The following is a 22,826-nucleotide window of genomic DNA, read 5'->3' on the forward strand; positions in this document are numbered from 1 at the left end:
AAAAATTGAGTTTAGAAAAGATGAGTTGGTTGAAATACCTAAAGTGGTTCTTGGATATAAGAGCTGTGTAAAGGTAAAAAGTGAATGGTAAGTTTGAGAAACACTGGCTTAGACTCTTCAAGCAGCATCTTTTTTAAAAAAATATTTTTATTGATTTCAGAAAAGAATTTGGGCCCAGCCCCAGACCTACTCTGCTGCCCTGCTTTGACATGTCCACCTTCTTTGGCCTCTATCTCTGGGCACAGCTTTTTGTCTGTGGGGCCATGACCCTTCCTGACTTTTGTAGCTGTTAGGGTTTTTTGTTGTTATTGTTATTCTCAGGTTTCCTCTTAAAAAATTGAGTTTAGAAAAGATGAGTTGGTTGAAATACCTAAAGTGGTTCTTGGATATAACAGCTGTGTAAAGGTAAAAAGTGAATGGTAAGTTTGAGAAACACTGGCTTAGACTCTTCAAGCAGCATCTTTTTTAAAAAAATATTTTTATTGATTTCAGAAAAGAAGGGAGAGAGAGAGAAACATCAAGGATGTGAGAGAATCATTGATTGGCTGCCTCCTGCATACCCCACACTAGGGATCCAGCCCGCAACTTGGGCATGTGCCCTGACCGGGAATCAGTTCGCAGGTCGACACGACCACTGAGCCACATCAGCCGTGCTTCAAGCAGCATCTTAATTTATATCTCTTCCTCTGCTTCACCCACAGCCCATCTCAACTCTGATTTATAGAGGCATGATGAGCGAGCCTTGCAAGCCAGTTCACCTGGGTTTGATTGACTCTTATGAGCTGTGACCTTAATAAGCTGGGTTACTGAACCTCTGTTTCCCCATTAGTTGAAGCGGGTACTTACAGAGCCTTCATCACAGGGCTGCAACAATTAAAAATCAGTTGTATGAGAATTAAGTACAGGCTGCTACTATTACTATAAAGCAGACCATGCCAAACCCTTCTTTAAAAATAAGCCCTTTAGAGTTCCCTCTTGCTAAAAAGATAAAGTACGGGGCCTTTGTGGTTTTTTATGTCATGTTTTCCTTCCCAGCGTACCTCTTGCCACCCTCTCCCAGGCATCCTGAGTGTCTAATCTAATTGTTTGACCCCTAAACATGCAGAGGGCCTCTCTCCATGCCTTTGTATTTCCTATCTGCTCAGAATATCATTTCCCCTCTGCTGCTCTCTTTTTTAAGTAGGTGTTTTATTTTTCAATTACAGTTTGCATTCAATATTGTGTATTAGTTTCAGGTGTGCAGCATAATGGTTAGACAAATTACTATAAAGCAGACCATGCCAAACCCTTCTTTAAAAATAAGCCCTTTAGAGTTCCCTCTTGCTAAAAAGATAAAGTACGGGGCCTTTGTGGTTTTTTATGTCATGTTTTCCTTCCCAGCGTACCTCTTGCCACCCTCTCCCAGGCATCCTGAGTGTCTAATCTAATTGTTTGACCCCTAAACATGCAGAGGGCCTCTCTCCATGCCTTTGTATTTCCTATCTGCTCAGAATATCATTTCCCCTCTGCTGCTCTCTTTTTTAAGTAGGTGTTTTATTTTTCAATTACAGTTTGCATTCAATATTGTATATTAGTTTCAGGTGTGCAGCATAATGGTTAGACAATCATATACTTTACAAAGTGTTCCCCCTGATATTTCCAGTACCCACCTGGCCCCATATATAGTTATTACAATATTATTGACTATATTCTGTACACTGTACTCTACATCCCTGTGACTATTTTGTAACTACCAATCTGTATTTCTCCATCCTTTTACCTTTTTCACCCAGTCCTCCAACCGCCTCCCCGCTGGCAAGCATCCGTCTATTTTCTCTGTCTCTGAGTCTGTTTCTGTTTTGTTTGTTTATATTGTTACGCTGGTCTTTTTTCCAGTGAAGCCAATCAGAAAAAGATCCAACTTTATGGGGGCAAGATGACAACCTGCCAAGTATGGTTGCCTGGGTCTCGGTTTAAGAGTGTGGACTAGGTGATACAAAGATTTAGTTAATTCTTAGGGTCTTTTGAAATTAAAATTGAAATAATTTGCATCTAGAAGTGGAAACACCTCTCCACCTTTCACCTCATGTGCTAGTATTGTCCTGGAAAGCAATCTGCTACATTGACTCACACTTCATATTCACCTACTTCTTCCAAGATCTTAAAAACAGATTTTCCTGAGAGGAAGTATATACTGTTTTATTGCTGCCGTAACGTTACCACAAACATAGTGGCTTAGAAAAAAAAGTTTGTTACCTTACCGTTCTAGAAGTCAGAAATCCCAAATTCAAGATGTTGCCAGGGTTGCTGGGAAGCTCTAGGAGAGAATCTGTCTAGCTTGCAGTGGTTCTCAACCTTCTGGCCCTTTAAATACAGTTCCTCATGTTGTGACCCAACCATAAAATTATTTTCGTTGCTACTTCATAACTGTAATGTTGCTACTGTTATGAATCGTAATGTAAATATCTGATATGCAGGATGGTCTTAGGCGACCCCTGTGAAAGGGTCGTTCGACCGCCAAAGGGGTCGCGACCCACAGCTTGAGAACCGCTGTCTAGGGGCTGCCTGCATCCCTCACTTGTGGCCCCTCCCTCCATCTTCAAGGCCAGCTGTGGAGCATCTTCAGATCTCTCTCACCTCTGCTTCCATCATCACATCTCTTTGCATCTCACTGTGGTCCTCCTGCCTCCCTCTTACAGAGATCCTTGTGATGACAGTGGGCCCACCTGGATAATCCAGGACAATCTCTCCACCTCAAGAACCTTAATCACACCTGCAAAGTCCCTTTTGCCATGGAAGGTAACATTCCCGACCTCAGGAACAGGGGCATCTTTGAAGGCCCATTATCTAGCCGACCACAACTGTAAGGATCATTAACCTAATAAAAATTCCCTCAATCAACTTTAGTGCCCCCAAATTATAGCTTGGCTATGTTAATGAATCCCAAGTTAAGATCTATATTGAACATCTACTGTTATTAATTACTAAAGGAGTGGTTCTCACACTTTAATGTGCCAGAATCACCTGGAAAACTTGTTCAGGTAGATTTCGGGGCCCATCCCATAGTTTCTGATTCAGAATTCCCAGATCAGGGATGGGCCTCAAGAATTTGCATTTCTAACAAGTTTCCAGCTGCTGTTGCTGGGTGAGAAACAACCCCACCAAAACAGGAAGTGGATTTTACAAATAGTAATAAGTTCCCCAAAGGGATGGTAGTGAGGAGCTCTGGCGACCTGTTGGGAAGTTGATGCATGGAAATGCATAATTTATTCTTCAAATATATTATTTATTCCACAAAGTCCTTAGTGAAGCTGGCTATTTTGGTAAAATGTATTCTAACTCTTAAGTGATTGATTTCTGTGGAGATGTGTGATGACAGATTGGCAACTACTTAAAGAAACATCTATTATTAGCACATTATTTTAAAAAACCCAATGGGGAAATAGTAATTATATGCCTCTTTGCAATAAGATCTAGAATGAAAAAAGAAAAAGAGGCAAATTAGCTTTAATTGCACTATTATATTCACACAAATCATATCTTGCTTCAATATTTATTTTATGGCAAAATAGACTATTATGTATGTTTTTCACATATATTAGCACATTATTTTAAAAAACCCAATGGGGAAATAGTAATTATATGCCTCTTTGCAATAAGATCTAGAATGAAAAAAAAAAGAGGCAAATTAGCTTTAATTGCACTATTCACACAAATCATATCTTGCTTCAATATTTATTTTATGGCAAAATAGACTATTATGTATGTTTTTCACATATATTATATTCAGTTGTTTAAATTCATTTGCCCATTAAATGTACACACTTTTACAAACCAATGACAGTTTAGAAGAATTAAGCTCGGATTATACATTTTTACATTATTTATCACCAAACAGTACACCATATAAAATTGCTTTTTGAACTATAAAATAATACAACTATTTATAGTACCATTTCAAAAAGGTAAAATTTTCAGTGCATTGCTTGAATTACAGGGTGACTTTCTAAGAAAATGTATTCATATAAATTTTCTCCAAATTTTGGGTTTATTTCTTAGGCCTATTAAGTCATATTAACCTCTGTTTGAATTTTTAAATACACTTGCTAGTATCTAAATGTTTATTTTTAAATTATGCTTTGCTAAATTTACTGTGGGTTGGGGTAAGATTGCTTCAGCTACTAACAACTCAGAAACATACAACAAATTCCTGGTTACAGAGTAATTCTTCATCTGAACTAAATAGCATCAATTATATTCAGAATATCTCCCTCTATTAAGCACAATACAGTGAAACATTGAAGTGTTTTATAGAAAAATATTTAACATTTGCATGATAAAAATCTAAGTATTTTATATTTTGATATAAAAAATTACTTGAGAATACAGTAAAAAGGAAAAATCTATTTCAGTGGCCCAATAACAATCAATCTTTTGAGAAAGGTTTGACTGTGTATCCAAGTTTCTTAAAAGTCTTAATATATTAACAAATATTTTCCCCTCGTTTTCAGTGTGTTAGAATTTGAGTATACTGATAATTGTATAATAGCTCAATTTTAAAATAAGAAATGACATTGCTTACTTTCAATATAGAACTAAAAAAATCTAATATGGAGACGGTTTAACTGACATTAACAGAAATTTTTCAAAAACATTAAGAAACATCCCTATACAATAACTACTTCAATTTCTCTGTTGTGCCATAAAACCAAACTATGCAAACACACCCATTAGAGGTCTACCAATCTAAAAGTTATTACAAATTTTTTTTTTCTTTTACCTTTTTGTTTAACTCATGTGGGCTTAAGAGTTTTGTATTATTTTTCATCTTGGTCTGGAAGTAAGTTTTTCTCCTCTGGAGAACATTCACTTTTTTTAGGCTATTTGTTGGACTGAACCATTATTGAACCTGTATTACTCCAGTAAAACTACAAAACCATTAGACCCTTTCAGGAGACTTAACTATAAGATTAAATTACTATGTTTCAATAATTATTACTATAAAATAAGTCACCCAAATCTGTCTCATTCAATGGTCCAATAATTTAAGTGATTTCTAATAAACTTCTAGGATAAAAAATCTGGACAGTTTCTTAGCATTTATGACAGCAGTTTGACCTGCAATATTTGCACTCTTAGGAAAAATGAGTGACTGAGCATACATTCCCCACTTACTTGGTTCACTTTTTCTCAGCTGATACATGAGCAGATAGAAATGGAAAGCCAGTTATCATTAACTCTGTATTAGTTTCATCAACAACCTACCCAAAAAATTGAACACTGACAGACTCATGTTAGGACTAACTCAGGTAATCCAACCCTCTGAATTTCTCTGGTGGTATAGACCTGTTCGTAAAGGTGAGTACTGTAGATTTTTTTCTCCAAGCTTTTACAGTGTGAATTTAAAATACACATTCACACTTAAAATGTCAATAGTGACAATTGAAATAAAGTTCTGGTCTTTTTACACAGTTTAAAAACTACCTACCAGTCCAGTTAAAATTGCAAATTTATTGCACTGGGATCGTGCACAGCTATAGCCAGGGTGGGTACAACCACATCACAGATTCAGAGCCAATGGGTCTTAGAGATTTCAAATGGGCCTTTTGTCTGGCACACCACAAAGTCATTTAACAGAAATTAAGGGATAATGATCACAAAATTTACCTAACTAATAAGTAATTGTCAAAAACTTGGAATCGCATGTCAGCCATACTGTTCTACAGTCAGTTCAAACACAATTATTCCTTTTTTATCATTCATTTGTACTTATTTATAATATAAAAATATAATTTAAAATTAGTGTATATATGTATGGTTACTCTTTCCTAACCCATCAACATATTGGAGACAGTTTAGATTTACTCTACTTTTTGAAAACTAAGTATTTTAATTTCTCAAATATATTGAGGTGACTTAAGCATCTTTGGAAATAAGATGTGCAGCCAGACCCTAATTTACATACACGTGACCTGGAGATGCCCTTTACATGGGAATACTGCCTTGGAACTGCTGCTTCCTCAGCTGGGTGCTGTACCGTAAGCTTCCTCCTTGGCCCACCTCCACTTCCCATTTCATGCTAGTGACAATCCAAAGAATATGTGAGTGGAAACAGGAAAGCTAGGGCCTGTATTGCCAATTTATCCGCCTTCACCCCTGCCCCACCTCACAGCCAGTTACCTGGTGGCATCCCTGCTCCACTCATCATATGTCCCATTCTGTTCCTTACCCTTCATGCGCCACTCAAGGTTCTGAACAAACAATGGGATATTCACGTATGAATATCGTAGGTCCCTCATGAGTCACTGATCATGCTGCCTTCGATTGCTTGCTGAGGTGAGGCTCAGTCCCACTACCAAGCAGACACAGAGAACCCCTTCTCTGTTTTCACCACCAGGGAGCAGCAGGGGGAAACTGCTGTATATTTTTCTTGGAGTACTGACTGTGGTCACGGGACTCTGTACCACTGCTTCCCATTCAGAGCCGCTGTAGTTAAAATTCTCTTGAGGACAAACCAAGAGAGTTAACACTCACTTCAAGTATTGTTCATAAGGGGAAAGATTACTACATCTCAATAACTCAACATACATCTGAACTTCGAGGGCATAGTCTTTATTTGGGAACTGCCTGTAGTGATGTACAGAAAATGACGCCACCTTAATCCAAGGACCACTTCGCAAGTTCTCTAAAATTCTCTCTCCACCCACCCTCCCCAAACACACACCAACTTTAAACAACCGGACTTTCTGATCTTTCCTCATTTTTTGCCAATTGTAGACACAAGGGTAAATAGAACCCTTACCTCTAGGAATTTGAAAAACTCGTGTTCTTTTGAGAAACATTTATTTTCCCAGGCAAATTCCTAATGTACCATTTCCTCTATTTTCGAAATGTACTCCTCAGCTCAAAAAAGAGCCCACTCCAATTTGGATTTTTTTAAAATAAACTTTAAACTGGGAAGAGATCGTATTAGCTTGTTCCACATGAAATCTTGATGGAAGCAAATCTCCTAAATTTATAACCAGAGTTCCTTTTGAAAAACACCTTCTAGTCTGATTTTTAAAATGATTTACAGTAAATGCTGTCTTATTTCCATCTGTTCATGCAAATCTCCATTAAATCTGCGTTTACATTGCAGCTGACCTCCAGCTTTAGATTTTAATACGTGTAAAGTTTTATATATAACATATATATTTAAATTTTCTTAAAATTACAAACATTAACACATGAACCCATTTGAAATGACTTTTCTCCCAATGATGAAAGCTTGGCCATGCCGTCGTCACTCCGTCCTACAACCCGACACCATCCTCCGTGTTTCTGCCCAGACCTTGCTTCTTCTGGAAGATTCTAAGGAAGCACAGGTATAGCTTCTGTTTTAATCCTGCCAAAAGGTTTAAAAGGCAAAATCCTAGGGCTTTCCAAATGCTTCACAGTAGATGTTCCAGAAAAAAGTAATGATAATGACTGCAATGAACATTCCAAGTGATATTCTAACTAACCAGGAAAAGTGATGCCAGAGGTGCCAAAACGGACCACGGAGAAGCCCTCATTTGTAACCTACTTTTGTAGAAATGTACATTTTGGTAATTTTGATTTGAAATTAACAATATCAAGGCACTAAAAGACACGAAGATACTGAAGCAGTGCCTAATTTTGGCAGACAATAACACCCTCAGTTCAGAAGGGGTAAGCTATGAAACCTCAATGTTTTCGAGTTCGCTCTTGAAAATCACATTGTATCAGAGTCTATAATTGAGATTTATTTTTATTCAGAAATACTTTCATATTCACTAGCTATAATGAAAAATTTAAAAATTCAAAAGGGACAAAAGGTTACATGGTCTTAGAAGCTATGTCAAACATGCAACATCGTAAGCGTGACATTCAAACTGCAATTCGGCCCTCATACTTTCTTATTCTCAAATTATGACAACAGGAACACAAACATACCATATATTACTCTTCTGATTTTGACTTACGTTATGTTCTTATCAGTGAGACACTTTAAAATATTTCAACCTGACAGAAAAGCATTTTTTAAAAACCTACCATGGAAGAAAAAACATCATCAGAAACACTCCTGTCTTTTACATGGTGTGGAGGTGGGAAATATCACCATAAAAAAAGGTTTCATCCATTCTTCTGCAGAGCTCTTTCTGAATATTTACCCTTAGGTCTACTGCTCTTTAAACAGGACTCTCAAAAACAATGTCAGATTTAAAATTAATATTTTGTTCCTACGTGACAAATGTGCTCACTTCCAATATTCCTTTCCACTAACATCTTCGGAATTTTCCTCGTACATGGTTGCTTTCTGGGTCACTCAGAGTTAGGCAGATCCACGCTGTATGAAGGAAACCTGTCCCACAGCTGATAATACATACTCAGTGGTCACAATAGTGAGTTAAACTGCTTTAGGAGTTAACACTGGGACTGGAAACACCCCTAGGATATTGAATTTTGGGGAAATAGCCCTAGATTGAACAATTTGGAAACTGTATTTTGGAGAAGCAGCCTCAGAAAAAGGAAGAAAGGGACGGCTCCTCGGCTGAACGTACCAATGAGTCCTTACCTACTCAACTCCCACTGTGACCAGGCCACCCTCGCCTGGGCCAAGGGTGACACTCTCCCCCTAGTCAGCCTTGTTCTGCCCACTGCGGTGGGGGAGGGGTAACTAAGAGGCTAAAATTGTCCTCAGGGGTGAAGTCAGGGGGTAGGGAAGCTAAATCTCAAGGACCTCTTGAACACCAAGTGACCTCTGCTAGTCCCACAAGTTTGGGCTGTGGTCTTGGGAGATGACGTAAAACTATTACTAACTCTTCTTTCAACCAAAAGAAAAGGAAGCTTCTTGAAGGCTCCTTTCCATGATAATATTAACTTGATTGTATTTGTTAAAAAAGAATAGAGGTTGGGGTGGAAGAACTCCAAGGGAACCCAAGTGATCTCTGACACTGACAGGCCTGGAGTTGCCTGGGGATTCCCATCTCTGGGGGGTCAGCCCCACACTCCCAGGCTCCCCCTCTCCATCCCATCACTGCAGTCTGAGGATAGATAATACTGCGTTTTTGTAAAAACAAAGGCATCTTGCATTTGCCATCCTGCACGGACACTACACGTACTCGTGTCCCAGGCACCTACATACTCTTACACCTGACCTCTTCCAAAACTCCTTCGGAACAACGTCCCCTGCTCGTGTTAGCGTTTCATCTGTAAAGCAGCACACGTAGTCTAACTCAGGTTTATTGTTTTTAACCAAGAAAAAGTGCTTAAACCCAACCTGCACAATTTCACTTCATTTTCAACCAATAAAATCAAACTCATTTAGGTTTATGAATAATACTGAGAAAAAAAACAACAGTGAATCTGATTGTTCTCTTCCATTTTAAAATGATGTGCCTTCATTCACAGCTTTCCCTTAACTGATTCGTTTCCGTACCTTAATGAGTCAAAGTCTGATTTGGAAAATATAGAAGGTAAAAAATATATGAATTTTTAGGATAAAAAATGTTTCTGAATATAATAATGCTTTCTTCATGTTTCAAAATAACACTTGTAAATCCTTCTTGTAGTTTGGATTTGGTAACTAAACTGTTAAGTACCCAAGGTTTTTTAAAAATATCAAAAGATAATAACATGGTTTTAAATACAAAGTTACAAAGGAACCACTCATATTTGTGGATTATCTCCACAGAAAAGTTCAGTTTCTCAGCAAGAAAACCCCCAAATATTTTAGTCATGAAATAAAATTCCATTAGCAAAAACTTGTTTAAGATAAAAATCTATGCCTGTTAATGATTGCCAGAGTTGCCCAGCATAGCTTCAGTAAAATACAGAATTGTCTAGAAAACACAGTCTCCAAAAATGTGTGCAAGTGCTGCAAATCGGACAGACCGGGCAGGGCCACTCCCTGGACACCAAGTCCTCCATCTCTAGCATCGTCCCAGGTGAAGTCCCCTGCAGCCTTCACGCTCCCTCAGTGCCGGCATCCACACCGCCCTTACTTCCCAGTGAGCCTTCTGCGCAGACGAGTGTCGAGGGGTGAATGTGAGTCAGGCGGGCCCTGTTCTGACTGTAAACGCTTCACATGGGCGGGTCCCCTTCGGCAGCCGCGGGAGCTTATATGAGCCTGGAGCTTTTCAGGAACTGGATGAGAACTCTGTACACGAACGTGTACTGGATCAGGGTCTGCACCAGCATCATTCTCTGCTGCCTCAGCTTGTCCAGCACCCGTGGGATGTCGAGCACCTAGATTGAGAGACGCAGCGGTGAGGGGAATGCACTCCCCCAGAGAGAGAAGGGGGCCGGGTGTGTGGGGGTCCTAGCGCAAATCTCGTTAGGAGATGGTCAACCTCCTAACTCGTCTACCCGGGCATCTTCTACCAAAATAACACGCAAATAAACAAGAGAACCCAAGGACCGTTCGGCTCTCTAAGAAGCACACCATGGCGGTCGGCAAGAACAAATGCCCTATGAAAGGCGGCAACAAGGGGGGCCAAGGAGAAAGTGGTTGATCCATTTACTATGGAAGATGGGTGTGATATGAAAGCACCAGCCTTGTTCAATACAGGAAATATTGGTAAAAACTAGCCACAAGAACTCAAGGAACCAAACTTGCATCTGATGGCCTCAAGGGTCGTGTTGTTGAAGTGAGCCCCGCAGACCTGCAGAATCATGAAGCTGCATTTAGAACATCCAAGCTAATTACTGAGGATGTGCAGGGCAAACCCTGTCTAATTTCTATGGCATGGATCTTACATGGAGACAGAATGTGCTGCCTGGTCACACAATGGCAGACCATGACTGAAGCTCATGTTTTGTCAAGGCTACTGATGGTTATTTGCTTCGTCCATTCTGTGTTGGTTTTACTAAAAAAATGCAACAACCAAATTCGGATGACCTCTTACGCTCAGCAGCAACAGGTCTGCCAAATCCGGAAGATGATGGAAATCATGACCTGATAGGTGCCGACAGATGACAGGAAAGAAGTGGTCCATAAACCGATTCCATTGGAAAAGACACAGAAAAGCTGGCCAATCTATTAATCTGCTCCCCAATGTCTGTGTTAGAAAAGTCAACATGCAAGAAGCCCACGCTCGATCTGGGAGAACTCATGGAGCTGCACGGGGAAGGTTGCAGCTCTGGGAGAGCAACGGGGGCTGAGACAGGCGCTCAAGGAGAACGAGCTGATGCCTATGGGCACCCAGGCCAAGGATCCCACTTGCGCCCAGCCCAGCCTAGCGTGACTCAGTGGTTGAGCATCGACCTATTGAACCAGGAGGTCACAGTTTGATTCCCAGGAGGCAGCCGATTGATGATTCTTTCTCATCATTTTTTAAAAATATTTTTCATTGATTTCAGAGAGGGAGGGAAAGGGAGAGAGAAATAGAAACATCAATGATGAGAGAGAATCATCGATTGGCTGCCTCCTGCATGCCCCCTACTGGGGATCAAGCCTGCAACCCAGGCATGTGCCCTTGACCAGAATCAAACCCGGGACCCTTCAGCCCGCAGGCCACTGATGCTCTATCCACTGAGCCAAACCAGCTAGGACTCTCTCATCATTGATGTTTCTATCTCTCTCTCCCTCTCCCTTCCTTTCTGAAATAAAAAAATATATATTTTTTTTAAATCAATAAAAATAAAATTCAGACTTTTATCTGTGACAAATAAAAAAAATTCCTACTTGCGGGGGAAAAACACACACCAAGGAACCTCGTTCAGAAAGGGCTGTTAGATAACGAGGTCCCTCTCTTCCCGGACCTGCGCCTCGCCCACCTCTCCCCACGCCAAAAACAAAGGAAATAAGCACCTCGTTGTGCTCCAGGCAGGCGATCATGATCTCGGACAAGATGACGACGCCGGTCCTCCCCACCCCCGCACTGCAGTGGACCAGCAGCGGGGGGTTGGGGCCTTTGGGTTCACTCGTGCTGTTTGTGTGGCGTCGGACAGACTGGATCTCCTCAAGGTATGCTGTGAAGTATCAATGAGACAGAAACACTCTCAGGGTTTAAGGCATTATCACATCAACAGTCTGCAGATCATCTCCACTGATGGGGAGGACTCCAGACGAGCACAGGGCGCCAGTTAGCGGCCCAACCACTGACTGACAGTGCGGTCTCGGTGAGTCTCGGACTCCACCTGGCCTCCCGTTTTCTCATCTACGCAACCAAAGGGAGGAAAAACTCCCCAAGACTCATTCACCGCATTTTACTCACTACCACGTTATACTTCAAAAACTTCTTTTAGCCCGATGGCGTGGCTTAATGGTTGAGGTCATGGTTCGATTCCTGGTCAGGGCATATGCCCAGGATGCGGGCTCGATCCCCAGTGTGGGGCTCGCAGGAGGCAGCCAATCAATGATTCTCTCTCATCATTGATCTATCTCTCTCCCACTCTCCCTTCCTCTCTGAAATCAATAAAAGTAAAAAAAATAAAAAAAGTAAAAACTTCTGCCAAGCCTCCCCTTAAACACTTAAAATCTTTATTTTAAAACAAGCCCAGAGTGAATACGAGACAACATAAAGGAACTATTTCAGGAACATGAGCCAAGGCATTATCACATCAACAGTCTGCAGATCATCTCCACTGATGGGGAGGACTCCAGATGAGCACAGGGCGCCAGTTGGCGGCCCAACCACTGACTGACAGTGCGGTCTTGGTGAGTCTCGGACTCCACCTGGCCTCCCGTTTTCTCGTCTACGAAACCAAAGGGAGGAAAAACTCCCCAAGACTCATTCACTGCGTTTTACTCACTACCACATTATACTTCAAAAACTTCTTTTTGCCGATGGCGTGGCTCAATGGTCGAGGTCATGGTTCGATTCCAGGTCAGGGCCTATGCCCAGGATGCGGGCTCGATCCCCAGTGTGGGGCTCGCAGGAGGCAGCCAATCAATGATTCTCTCTCATCATTGATCTTTCTATCTCTCTCCCACTCTCTCCCTTCCTCTCTGAGATCAATAAAAGTAAAAAAAAATAAAAAATAAAGAGTAAAAACTTCTGCCAAGCCTCCCCTTAAACACTTAAAATCTTTATTTTAAAACAAGCCCAGAGTGAATACGAGACAACATAAAGGAACTATTTCAGGAACATGAGCCTTCCTCTCCGCGGCTGATGTCAGAGCCCCAGCAGGGGCTGTGCTGGGAGCGGGGACACTTACACAGAAACCCCTTGAGGTCCTCGGGGCAGCCGTGCTCCGGCCAGTCCGTGTACTGCAGGTGCCAGACCGTCCTCTCCTGCCCCGTGAGCAGGTGCTTCATCTTCAGGCCGGTGGTGGCGTAGCAGCCCGAGTCTGTGCGGAACCGGGTGGTGATCTTGAACCTTCCGTAGGTGACGGTGTTGTGCCGGGAACCAAGGCGTGGCCAGTACCTAAAGCTCTTCTCCCTTCCGCCCTCCTGTTACAGACGCAGGCGCGGACAGTCAAGACACAGCGCAAGGCCCCGCAATACAAGCCCCTTTACACACACAGACAGCACGTCGAGACGCAGAATCGCTCTCCCAACCTGCCCCTCTCTCTGAGCGTCAGGATCCCCACAGGACTGACGATAACTTCTCATCTGAGACGGAGCAAACCGATGGAGAGAAATGAGCACGTACCTCTTCCGCTGTCACCATCGCTATAATGGCAATTCCCTGCTCCCACACCATCTGCCAAAAGTCCTGACAGGTGTTCTGCAGCGGGCCCTGCGTGGCGATATAGTCCCATTCCATCCCACTGACAGATACCTGGGATGAGGAAAGGTTAAAAATGAATGTGTATGTCATGTAGGTACACAGGCATGTATATACATTTGTTTGTGGTAATACTAAAAAGTGAACTAAACTATTCAGAATAGAGAAAGGCTTTCATGTTATTCTTTTTCCCTGTTAGTACAATTTCCACTATTGACATCTTTATAAACTTACTCACTATGAGTTCACGTAATATCTATGCGACCTGGGGCAATTTGCTTACCCTCTCTGAATCTTAGTTCTCAAGTTAAAATAAAAATATTGCCTGCCGCCCGGCCGGTGTGGCTCAGTGGTTGAACATCGACCTATAAACCAGGAGGTCACGATTCAATTCCTGGTTCAGGGCACATGCCTGGGTTGCAGGCTCGATACCCTGTAGGGGGTGTGCAGGAGGCAGCCGGTCAATGATTCTCTTCATCATTGATGTTTCTATCTCTCTCTCCCTCTCCCTTCCTCTCTGAAATCAATAAAAATATATTAAAATATATGTATATGTATATGCATATGCGTATGTATATATGTATATGCATATGTATATATGTATTGTTTGCCCTCATAGGGTTGTTGTCAGAACTGAGTCAAGGGGACTCTTTCCCCCTCCCCACATGGGCGTCTGTACTTGTTCTTCAATAAATTTCCACCTTTACTATTAAAAAAGAAGGAAGGGAGGGAGGAAAGGAAAGGGAAAGGAATAAAAAAAAAAGAAAGAAAGAACTGAGTCCATGCACACACATGGTGCCTTGACCATGCCTGGTGCTCACTGAGTAGTCGTTATTGCCGCTGCTGCTATGCTTCTTCTCCTAAACGCAATATCAACATCCCAGTACCCCAACTTTCAAACACAATTTCCCCTCGTGAAGAACTACACACACTGGGAAAAGTAAGCGCAACTAAGCCAAAACCCAAGTTAAATGTCCAATTTCTAGGGGAAAATAATCTTCCTGCTTCAGGAAGTCTCACCTCTGGCCTTCTGAGCCAAATCACCCTCCATCGTGACACTAAGCTTCCACCTAAGATTCAGCCTCCTGGAGAAAGGTCTAAATAATAATCACCGTGGTCGGGATTTGTAGTCAGGAGACCGGGGTTAGAGCTCAGCGGCACTGATTCTCAGTGACCACCGCGCCTTCTCTCAGTGCCACTCAGCGTAAAACCCTGTGCAAGCATACTCCGCCCACGCTCTCGCTAAGGCCACCCGTCCCTGGTCACAACCCGCATCCGCTCACCGAGCGCCCACTCAGGGGCAGGCACCGTGGGCAGAGGGGTGGAGCGGGGAGGGCAACGGTTACACAGCAAACAAGAACTAATGAGGAAGAGTCTGATGGGGAACCTCGGGGGAAGGTGCCAGCATTTCTTTACCCAGATAAGTACCACGAGGTCCCACACGGGAGAGTCTGTCCCATAATTCTGAGCTCAGCCTTTCCCCCTCTTCCTCAGGTCGCCTCTGGAGAGTCTGAAATGTCGCTATAGAACTATGACATCACTCCGCTCTTACCCACCCAAACAGGAGAGGCTGGGTGAGTTATTCCAAAGAAAGGCTCGCCTTTTAAGCAGACTGTGCCCACCTACTAAGAAGCACGTGCACAGATACCCAACCAAGGGTGTGCCGCTCGCAGGCAGACCGCCGGGTCGCTGGAAAGCTGCACGTGTGGAACTGGTCTCCCCAAAGGTCACTTGCAAACTAAACAGAAGGTGGGAGGAAGGAAACAGCACCTGACCACAGACCCCGACTCATCACGCACCGGGAGGAAGTTTCTCCCTCCCGCAAAGGGGACGGACCCTCGCCGGCAGGAACGGGGTGCGAGTGACGGAGAAGACAGAGCAGCTGGCTCTCCCCACTCCCTACTGTGAGCTATCGCTGTTTCCATTTGTATGGGTGCAACGTGCTCCCCCAGTTAAATGACGTCTCACTCTTTCCAGGGAAAAGGTGGTGCTGCCTCTTCAAAGAACAAAACACTGTTTGAGAGTGATTGCGGGGAGTGTGCAAAGAGAGCAGACGGCACCATTGCAGGTAAAAGCTTTGGGGAAAACACTAAAAAAACCGGACACTTTTGTTACATAAAAATACGTAGGTTTGTCAGGAGGAAAAATCAGGTCTCGCTTATAGATTCTCTCAGGAGCAGCTGATGAAGTCTTCAGATTTAGGAAGACATAAAGTTCTGAAGTTGGGCAAGTCAGCGCTTTGAGTCCCGATTACACTGCTGGGGGCAGAGGGTTTAGCCCGTGGTCAGATCTAAGGTGACTCTGGCTCTGCTGATAAACACTACCTATCCGGCCTGGGCGTCTGGAATTCCCAGTTTACCACATAACACAGTTCTCACAGTGGATCAAAACCAGGGTGTTTTCAGAATGCAAGCACAAATGTTGTTCTAAGTCTTGTACTTGAACTCAGAACCTCACGTCTCCTTCACCGTTGCGAATGCTCCTCTCACCTTAATATGGGATGCGTTGATGTACCCGGTGTTGTTCTCTTTGGTTGGGACCAACTCCACTCTGGCATCGTCATAGGGAAGCACGTCCTGGAATCGGTTTCTTTCGGCATTTTCCGGGAGTCGTGCCGTTGAGCACTCCCCATCGACCAGCCGTTTTTTAAGGATTCTTTCATATTCTGTGAACACCATTCCCTGTTCCAACCGCTGTTCCAGAATTTTACACTGTAAGCGGAATGCGGGGGGACGACAGGAGTAAAGTCACAGGCACAGCTATACAGCGACTGTACAGCTGCTTCAGGTCTAGCATTACCTACTAGTGAAAATTCTAGTTGAAACCAGAGTTAAATTTTTACCAAGCCATAACAACAGCAAATGAAATAATCTTACTGATGAGAAATAAAGGCAAAAATGTTCCCTTTAGCCCTGGCTGGTTTGGCTCAGTGGATAGAGCATCAGCCTGCAGACTGAAAGGTCCTGGGTTCGATTCCAGTCAAGAGCACATGCCTGGGTTGTGGGCTCAGTCCCCAGTGTGGGGTGTGCAGGAGGCAGCCGATTGATGATTCTCTCTCATCACTGATGTTGCTCTCTCTTCCTCTCTGAAATCAATAAAAAAATATATATTTAAAAAAAAACACAAAAAACATTCTGTTTACAGGTGAAAAACTGGCCTAAAGCAATTTGTTGGATTCATTTTCTCTAATTTATGGTCAGTTTTGTGATCCCTACAAAACAGAAAATTCCCCGTGGAGATCAGTAAATCCTAGAGAAATCCTAGAGTAGGATCATTGATCCCAATATCAATGAACCAATGCTTCAATCTTATAACATATAATTATATAAAAAAAACTGTAAAAAGGGGTAAATGCTGGAAACCATCTCCAGGACCCAGTGGTAAACACATTAATTTTGCTTAGCGTGCTTCATGTCTACCGTGGTTGCCAAGGAAGTTTTGAAAGCTTCAGTAATCCTTTACTATGGAGATAATTTTCAGTGAAATAAAAGCAACATCTGCCCTCTTTCCTGTGTGTTCTCATAGGCATTTGCAGATCTCCTCTCTAACTTTAAAGCCATTAAAAACCAAGACTGCCACAGATGGCTGGAAGGAGGTAAAGAAAACATTCTAGCCTGAACTTATCCCTTAAGACATTAGCTATAAATCTGCCCCAAGTTTGAGGTCCAGATCACAGAATTCCTTAACACTCATTCATGATCCCTGCATGTGTTAGAAAATGCACTGGAATCCCAGGAAGCAGACGTGCAGCACGTTCCCAGCTCTCCCGGGGAGGGGACCGGCCCGCTGTACGTACCCTCTCATCATTGGTGGCTCTGGCTGACACGTCCTTCCCCTCGTCGGGCAGAGGCAGGCGAGACAGCGACAGTCCATTCAGGGCAGCTAGCTTGAGAGGGCCCATTTTTTTTGCATCTACTCGGCTCTTTTTCATTCCCTATAAAGATATTTATATGTATATGTGAAATAGACACAAGTGCAGCCCCTTGGAAGAGAAACTGGACTGCAGACTGGAAACAGACAGGAGAAATTGCGCTCCCTCAAACACACGCACACACGCTGGTTTAACAGATATTAGGAGGGTGACATTCCTTTCAAGGCCAAAGCCCTGATAAGTCGCCCAGATAGGTGGTTTTGAAATGCAGCCGGTTTCGGGGTTCTGTTGTAATGAAAGGTGAGGCTCCCGGCAGACAGCATTCCTGCACAGAACTCCCCAATTTCAACTCGGCACACCAAAAAATCAGCTGCTGTCCATATAAAGGGTTTTAAATACAATCATCTGATTGCAATTAGCTTTGATGATTTTTTAAAAATCTATAAATTAGTGCTTTAAATCATTCTGGAAAAAATGGAATGTTTTCTGCGGTAGCTTGCTGTTCTGTTCTGCAAGTCTGTTATGTTTCAGACTTGTGTGACCTCAGTTGGATCACCACACCTCTCAGAACCGCCACGTTTTTAAACCAGGAAAATCAAACAGGGCTGCAATCTCCATCACAATATTAGAAAGATTGGATATAAGAGAACACATCATCATATCCTGCTGATGTGGCTCAGTGGTTGAGCATCAACCCACACACAAAGAGGTCACCTCCCGGTCAGGGCACGTGCCCAGGGTTTCGAGCTCGATCCCCAGTAGGGGGCGTGCAGGAGGTAGCCCATCGATGTTGATGTTTCTCTCTCATTGATGTTTCTATCTCTCCCTCTCCCTTCCTCGATCCAAAACCAATAAAAATATATTTATAAAAGAGAGAGAGAGAGAGAGAGAGAGTACATCAACAGGAGGTCTCTCCTGAGAACAGGTGTTCCTAAACTTATTGTTCAAGTGAATGATTGTCTCTAAGGCAAATAAGCCTAAGAATGCTAAGTTTCCTTAGCTAGTCTACACCTCCTTGGAAGTCACAATTATCCTAACCACAGTAGCCCCAATTTTTAAAAAATGGTTTTCTCAGTTCTGTCTCATAAATGAAACCAGCTCTACCAGCCTGGGAGGTAGGGAGGAGGAGGGAGACGGGAACAGAGGGAGAGGGGGAGGCTAAAAGGTTCCTGTACAGGCGAAAATTTCATGATTCTAACGTGTGCAAAACACAGTGGTAGGCTGATACATGTTCAGCAACTGGCCCTCTGGCTTGGGGGGGGGGGGGGGTTCTGATTTGTAAAGTTTGCCAATTTCCCTGGTGCAAATACTCCCATCATGGCCTATTTTCAACTGTCAATGTAACACCAACGGAATCACAAGAGTCCTGAAGGTTTAACGGTCAGTTCTCACCAGCCAGGATGGGGTGGGTCAAGATGCCCTGGCTGGGATCAGCTGGAGGAAGATAATTTTCAGTGAAATAAAAGCAACGTCCGCCTTCTTTCCTGTGTGTTTGAAGGCCAGTGTTTGAAGAAAGGGGCAGATAGTCAAAAGCAGCCTCAAATACCCCTTTTAGCCCTGAGAGTACAAGCACGTGGCTTTAAACACCTGCAAGTGATTTCTTACGTGAGAACCACCACACAATACTAAGGTTGCAACGAAAAGAAAATCTTTATGCAGCTGCATGAGCACTCAAACCAGTCCACCTTTTCAGATAGCGATCAAGTCCCTGAGGTGGAGATGGGTGGAGAGTTCTAAAGTGATCCTGCTTGTCTGCAATTTATGTCACTGTTTTTAATCCTAAACCTCTATAACCTCAATGCACATTGCTCTGTGAGCTGAGTTTCTTGGTTGTAAGAGTTAAACAATACAATGGCAATAGGGCTGAGCTATTCAATTCTTGGGAAGCTGGTGAGTTAAATGTATGGTGCCACATCACAGTAATATGTTAAATCTGAGCACTTCCTGTGTGCCAGGAGCTCACTTTGTCCCCACAACAACTCTCTGGGCTCATCTTCCTTGACAAAAGAGAAAACTGAGTCAGAGAGATTAAAAAGCTTGCCCAAGGTCACACAGCTGCCTCTTTGTATAGAGCAGGGGTCCTCAAACTTTTTAAACAGGGGGCCAGTTCACTGTCCCTCAGACCGTTGGAGGGCCGGACTATAGTTTAAAAAAAAACTATGAACAAATTCCTATGCACACTGCATATATCTTATTTTGAAGTAAAAAAACAAAATGGGAACAAATACAATATTTGTATTTGCATGTGGCCCGCGGGCTGTAGTTTGAGGACCCCTGGTATAGAGAGATGTTAATCGGTTTCAAAACAATAAATATACCTTTCAATAAAGTCAGTTATTCTGCATATAGAATTCAGAAGCAATTTTCATGCCTATCCTTATGGAGAACTTCATGCCACAAGAGACAGAGCAGAGACGACTGCGTCTGTATGACAGACAGGGATGCTGAGGTTCTGGTACATGAGGGTCCAGACCACTGAGCAGAGAACTAATAAAAAAAAAAGGCAGGCTCTACCCAGGGCCGGTGTGGCTCAATGGTTGAGTGCTAACCTATGAACCAAGAAGTCATGGTTAGATCCCCAGTGTGGGGCGGGCAAGAGGCAGCTGATCAATGATTCTCTCTCATCACTGATGTTTCTCTCTCTCTCTCCCTCTATGAAATCAGTAAAAATATACTTTAAAAAAAAAAAAAAAGGCAGGGTCCAGACTCAGACCAGTTTCCCCACTATCTGGTCCTGTACATGTCCCCTGGCCCCAGCTCCCATCACGTTTTTCAAGTAAAGAGAATCCCTTATGGCAGTGGTCGGCAAACTGCGGCCCCTTGAGTGTGGCTCTTCCACAAAATACCACGTGCGGGCGCGCACGTACAGTGCGATTGAAACTTCGTGGCCACACTCAAGGGGCCAAAGAGCCGCATGTGGCTCGCGAGCCGCAGTTTGCCGACCACTGTGGGAAAAGAAGGGGAGCAAAAGCACAGCCAATCACATCGTTTTATTAAATTAATACTGTAGGTCTTAAAAGTCAATAAGAGAGAAAATCTGTGTTTTTAGGGAACCAAATTGGTTAAAATCCTCAGATATAGCAGGACCTGCTAGGCCCACTAAAAACGCACAGTGACAAGAGGCCTAACTACTGGACCACACTCAGATCAAGCATCGTCTGGGGAAAAGACTTGGGTCACATGGAAATGATGGGCAGGTCTTGATGTACTCAGGGGAGAGTAATAACTATGAAAGGGACTGTGCAGCTGGCTCAGGGGCCCCAGCAGGGTCGCTGGGGAAGACACATCCACCCCCTGCCCCATTCTGAGCCACTGACTATGAGCCCACACCTTCAGCCAACCTGAGGCAGGGGCCTGTACTGCACAGGTAGGTGAGTAAGAATGTGCTCTCCCCCCAGATTAAAAGTAAACTTAAATTATTCAAACCCAAAATTCATTAAAAGAAAACACAGCTAAAATTAAAAGAAATCCACAGCACGACCCTAAGTAGTTTTAACTTATGGATACTTATCTATTTCATAAGCACAATAACACAGGGGGAATTTTTTCCTATTTATGAAGATGCTTCCAGCATCTCAGAGGATCTGAAATACAAGGCCGGAACCACACTTGCGATGGGCCCCCATGTCTGAGTTTGCTGCCTGGCGGAGATGAGGAATCCTTGCTGCCAGGACACGGGAGCAATGTGAGACAGAATGGACAGGTCAGTGCATGCCTGTTGGCTGGGGGTGGAGGCCCAGGCAGTGAGGAGCGGCAAGGCCGGACCCACACTTGCGATGGGCCCCCATGTCCGAGTTTGCCGTCTGGCGGAGATGAGGAACCCTAGCTGCCAGGACAGGGGAGCAGTGAGACAGAATGGACAGGCCAGTGCATGGCTGTTGGCTGGGGGTGGAGGCCCAGGCAGTGAGGAGCGGAAGCCTGAGCGATGCAGCGAGACGTCTCAGAGTGGACACCCGGGCAGGCCAAGGCCACACAGGCTTGGCCAAAGCTTGGGGACTCAAAGTTAAAAGGTTTCCGTGGAAAGGCCGAGAACAGCGAGGCTTAGATAAGCGGTTATTACTTAACAAAACATTATATACAGTATAACTCGCCCGAGAACAGTGTAGCAGATAAGAGAACACGTTGCAGAGATAAACACGGGTTTAAAACTCCAGTTGGTCCCTCACTCGCTCTGCGACCTTGGAAAGCTACTTCCTATCTGAGTCTGCTTCCTCGCCCGCAGGAACAATGGGTCTGTTGTAGACCGGGCACGGTAAATGCTATGGAAAGGGCAGCTAGAGATGATGTTACGCTCTCTTATATTTTCCTTCCGATCGGTAAGGCGTGCTTAATCAGGGCATGGTTATTTATTATCGGGACTATTTTACTAGTAACCCTGCGTTTTCTACAAGGGACCTTCCTTGAGTTCTCAGTTCATCTTTCTTTCAAAGAGACCTGGAGCCTTCCTGACAAAGGGCCACCTTCCCAACCCCAGGTTCACGCTGCAGCCCTCAGGGATCACGGCCGACATCCGAAGCTGCATCCACACGTCCAGCACACGGACGCGTTAGGAACACTCCTCGGTGCGGACGCTGCTCTCGGACAGCCCAGGAGAAACCAGCAAACGGAACCAACGCGGCCGTGGCTGCTGCACCAGCACGGGGACTGCTAACAGGCGGCGGACAAAGCAATCTGGGCTCAGGTCACAAAACCTCAGCCCCCTTTCCGTTCACACTGCATGGCTGAAACGTTTCATTCATTCTTTCTACTCCATTCCACAGAGCTACCGAGATTAACATTTAACCTGTCTAACTATCTCTAGAAAAACCACTAAAATGTCATCAACCTCTATCACTTCCACAGATAATCAAATGTGTTCCAAATAAGTCAAAAACACAGTAAAGGGCAGAAGAGGGATCAAAAATGTTAAAAGAAAAAAAGCTGGAAACACCAAAAGTACTGAGCCAGAGCAGTGACTCCCGGAGCGTAGCAGGTGCTGCGAAACTGCAGGCTGGAGGGTGCTGAGCGGGGTGGCTGCGGCTCACCTGCACAGGGAACACTTACCCCTAACGGCGGAAGCCCTTCAACGATGTTCTTCTTGCCCGAGAGGAGGTCGGACACCGGCCTCTTCTTCAGAGAATCCCTCCTGGCCCGGTACCTCCCCGACGTGGTGAGGTCAGACTCGGACATGGAGGGCGTCAGCAGCCCGTCCCTCCGGGGCCGCTGGGCCTCCGCCGGCACATGCACGGGGCTGCCCTCCCTCCCCCTCCTCTCGGCCTCAGTGACATGGGCCTTGGGCTCGTGGATGTGCAGAGGGCCCGCGC

General features: G+C 44.0%; 1 protein-coding gene across 1 annotated transcript in view; it reads right to left on the minus strand.

Annotated features, from left to right (window-relative positions):
* Positions 1-4,752: 4,752 nt before the first annotated feature.
* The window catches only part of PTPN21 (protein tyrosine phosphatase, non-receptor type 21), a 73,511-nt gene continuing 55,437 nt past the window's right edge, over positions 4,753-22,826 (minus strand). The window contains exons 14-20 of the mRNA XM_014543664.1: positions 22,567-22,822; positions 17,449-17,586; positions 16,142-16,363; positions 13,578-13,706; positions 13,141-13,375; positions 11,792-11,952; positions 4,753-10,227 (exon numbers count right to left, since the gene is read on the minus strand). Coding sequence (XP_014399150.1) covers positions 10,099-10,227; positions 11,792-11,952; positions 13,141-13,375; positions 13,578-13,706; positions 16,142-16,363; positions 17,449-17,586; positions 22,567-22,822 — 1,270 coding nt within the window. The 3' untranslated portion in view covers positions 4,753-10,098. The remainder of the gene's footprint in view (positions 10,228-11,791; positions 11,953-13,140; positions 13,376-13,577; positions 13,707-16,141; positions 16,364-17,448; positions 17,587-22,566; positions 22,823-22,826) is intronic.

This window comes from Myotis brandtii, unplaced genomic scaffold, assembly GCF_000412655.1.
Source record: "Myotis brandtii unplaced genomic scaffold, ASM41265v1 scaffold332, whole genome shotgun sequence".
NCBI lineage: Eukaryota > Metazoa > Chordata > Mammalia > Chiroptera > Vespertilionidae > Myotis > Myotis brandtii.